The 3127-nt window shown below is 38.5% G+C and overlaps 1 protein-coding gene across 1 annotated transcript; it reads left to right on the top strand.

Annotated features, from left to right (window-relative positions):
• Window positions 1-237: 237 nt before the first annotated feature.
• Window positions 238-1970, top strand: LOC121400459 (kelch-like protein 15). Its single transcript, XM_041583596.1, has one exon. It carries the CDS (start codon window positions 263-265, stop codon window positions 1400-1402), a length of 1140 nt encoding a protein of 379 aa, XP_041439530.1. The 5' UTR covers window positions 238-262; the 3' UTR covers window positions 1403-1970.
• Window positions 1971-3127: the final 1157 nt, after the last annotated feature.

The following is a 3127-nucleotide window of genomic DNA, read 5'->3' as shown; positions in this document are numbered from 1 at the left end:
CATTTGTTTTTAGATGGGGTCAATAACCCCCATCTAAATTCTGGAAAGAGTCAGCAGAAGAAGGCAAATAAATAAAAATAAAAAACTATAGAAAATAAATAATGAAAACCAATTGTAAAGTCACTTAGAATTGGCCATTCTATAACATATAAAATGTTATTTTAAAGGTGAACCACCCCTCTAAAGAAGTTGGACAGGGTTATGTAGTCAATTGGATAATGTTTATTTTCAAGCTTTCCTGTCGAATCACCAAATTCATGTTATGAACCTTGTTTTGTCTGTATCTCTCCAGGTGAAAACATCTGAATTCTATCGGTACTCGCGGCAGCTGAGGCATGAGGTGGAGCAAGCTCTAAACTACTTCCATAACGTCAGCGAGCAACCTCTGATGGAAATGAAATCAAACCATATCCGTTCAGCAAAACCCCAGACTGCAGTATTCCGGGGAATGATCGGGCACAGCATGGTTAATAGCAAGATCCTTCTTCTTCATAAGCCTCGTGTGTGGTGGGAGCTGGAAGGTCCCCTGGTTCCTCTCCGTCCCGATTGCCTTGCCATCGTTAACAATTTTGTCTTCTTGTTGGGGGGAGAGGAACTCGGGCCTGACGGTGAATTTCATGCATCTTCTAAAGTATTCCGATATGATCCACGTCAAAACAGCTGGCTGCGAATGGCAGACATGTCTGTGCCACGGTCAGAATTTGCTGTCGGAGTCATTGGTAGATATGTTTATGCTGTGGCTGGAAGGACGCGGGATGAAACCTTTTACTCCACAGAGCGATATGATATCATAGAAAATAAATGGGAGTTTGTCGATCCTTACCCTGTCAACAAATACGGCCATGAAGGGACTGTTCTTAATAATAAATTATTCATCACAGGGGGCATTACCTCCTCTTCAACTTCCAAACAGGTGTGTGTGTTTGACCCAAGCAAAGAGGGGACTGTGGAACAAAGAACCAGAAGAACACAGGTTCTAACAAACTGCTGGGAAAATAAGTGCAAAATGAATTACGCTAGATGTTTCCACAAGATGATTTCTTACAATGGCAAACTCTATGTCTTTGGTGGCGTCTGCGTTATTTTAAGGGCTTCGTTTGAATCGCAGGGCTGCCCCTCTACAGAAGTTTATGATCCTGATATGGATCAGTGGACTATTTTGGCGTCCATGCCAATAGGTAGGAGTGGTCATGGAGTAGCCGTGCTAGACAATCAAATCATAGTGCTCGGTGGCCTGTGTTACAATGGCCATTATAGTGATTCCATCTTAACCTTTGATCCAGAGGAGAATAAATGGAAAGAGGATGAGTTTCCCAGAATGCCTTGCAAGCTGGATGGTTTACAAGTATGCAGCCTGCATTTTCCAGAATACATTTTAGAGCATGTGAAACGTTGCACATAAAAATAAGCAATTTTTTGATCTACTCGGATCTTGTGCTAGTCCCATAGCTAAAGGCAGGTTCTCATGGCAGTGACCAGTTGGGTTTCTTTGTTGTCTGACAGCATTATATGAATTGGGAGACCCATTGTGAACTTGGCAGACTTGGGGTTTCCTTGCCAGGTCTGACTAAGCTTTGTTTTTTATTTAAATACATTCTGTCCATTTTACAACCTCTCGTCTTTTATTCCTCTGCAGCTGAATCCTCTGTTTCTGTTCTCGTATACAGATTACTCATAAGGCATCAAAAAAACATAGAGAAAATAATTGGGTATGCCGTTAGATGAGGTGTTTTTTTTCATTGTGAAAAAATGGGAAGACAATATGTAATTTCCCATAAATCCTGACTTTCACATGCATGCCCACATTAAAATGACAGAATATTTGCTGGATCCCACATAATGTAATTTCTACTAATCCCTTCCATCCCATATCTGAGAAAGTATCTAATGCTGCATAACTCTTCTGTTATCTTGTTTTATAAATTTGTTATATCCATTATTTATTACTAATGGTGCTAGTCCTCTGCAAATCTGCCTGTTTTGTTTTTTTTTTAACTTTATACCCTTTAAATTATTATGTATTTTATTTTACATGGGCAGTGTTTGTAGTTGCAATATGGCAATGATTCTTGTGTGTCATTTGGGTATTTCTTTTTTAACTTAAAGGGCTGGTTCACCGTTAAAGGAATTATTCAGTGGAAAAATTAAAACTGGGTAAATCGGCCAAAAATTTAATGTATAAAGGCTGGAGTGAGTGAATGTCTAACATAACAGAACACTACTTCCTGCTTTTCAGCTCTCTAACTCTGAGTTAGTCAGTGACTTGAAAGGGGCCCAGATGGGACATAACTGTTCAGTGAGTTTGCAATTGATCCTCAGCATTCAGCTCAGATTCAAAACCAACAGTTATGACCCATGTGCCCCCCCCCATCAAGTCACTGATTGGTTACTGCCTGGTAACCAGTGGAAAAGCAGGAAGTAGTGTTCTGGCTATTATGTTAGACATCCAGTCACTCCAGCCTTTATACATTATATTTTTGCCTAACTAACTATATTTGAAACACTTTTTCTTTTTTATACCGTTTTTATTTCTACATTGTTCCTTTAAGTGAATATTTAGTTTATTATAGTATGGCCAATTCTAAGCAACTTTTCAATTGGTTTTCATTATTTATTTTTATAGTATTTTTTTAATTATTTTCTGTCTTCTTCTTCCTTTTTTCCATATTTCAAATGGGGATCGCTGACCCCATCTAAAAACAAATGCTCTGTAAGGCTACAGATTTATTGTTATTGCAACTTTTTATTAATCACATTGCAATTCAGACCTACTCCAACTTATATTCCAGTCTCCTATTTGAATCCGCACATGGTTGCTAGATTAATGTGGACCCAGGCAACCAGATTGCTGAAATTGCTAACTGGAGAGCTGCTGAATTAAAAGCTGAATAACTCGAACCAATTACAAGTTGTCTCAGAATATGACTCACTCACATCAAATTGAATGTTAACTCAAAGGTGAACAACCCCTTTAAGATTTAGTATAGTCTAGACAGTGATATTCTGAGACAATTTGGATTTGGTTATTTTTTTTGGGGGGGTTAAATAATTTAGCAGTTCCCCATGAATTTCAGAAGCAAACTGGCTATTAGAGTCCAATTTACCATATCAACCAGGCAGTCTTTTG

Source organism: Xenopus laevis, chromosome 2S (assembly GCF_017654675.1).
Source record: "Xenopus laevis strain J_2021 chromosome 2S, Xenopus_laevis_v10.1, whole genome shotgun sequence".
Taxonomy (NCBI): Eukaryota; Metazoa; Chordata; class Amphibia; order Anura; family Pipidae; genus Xenopus; species Xenopus laevis.
The sequence above is the reverse complement of the archived record's forward strand: the minus strand, read 5'-3'. Positions and strand labels throughout refer to the sequence as shown.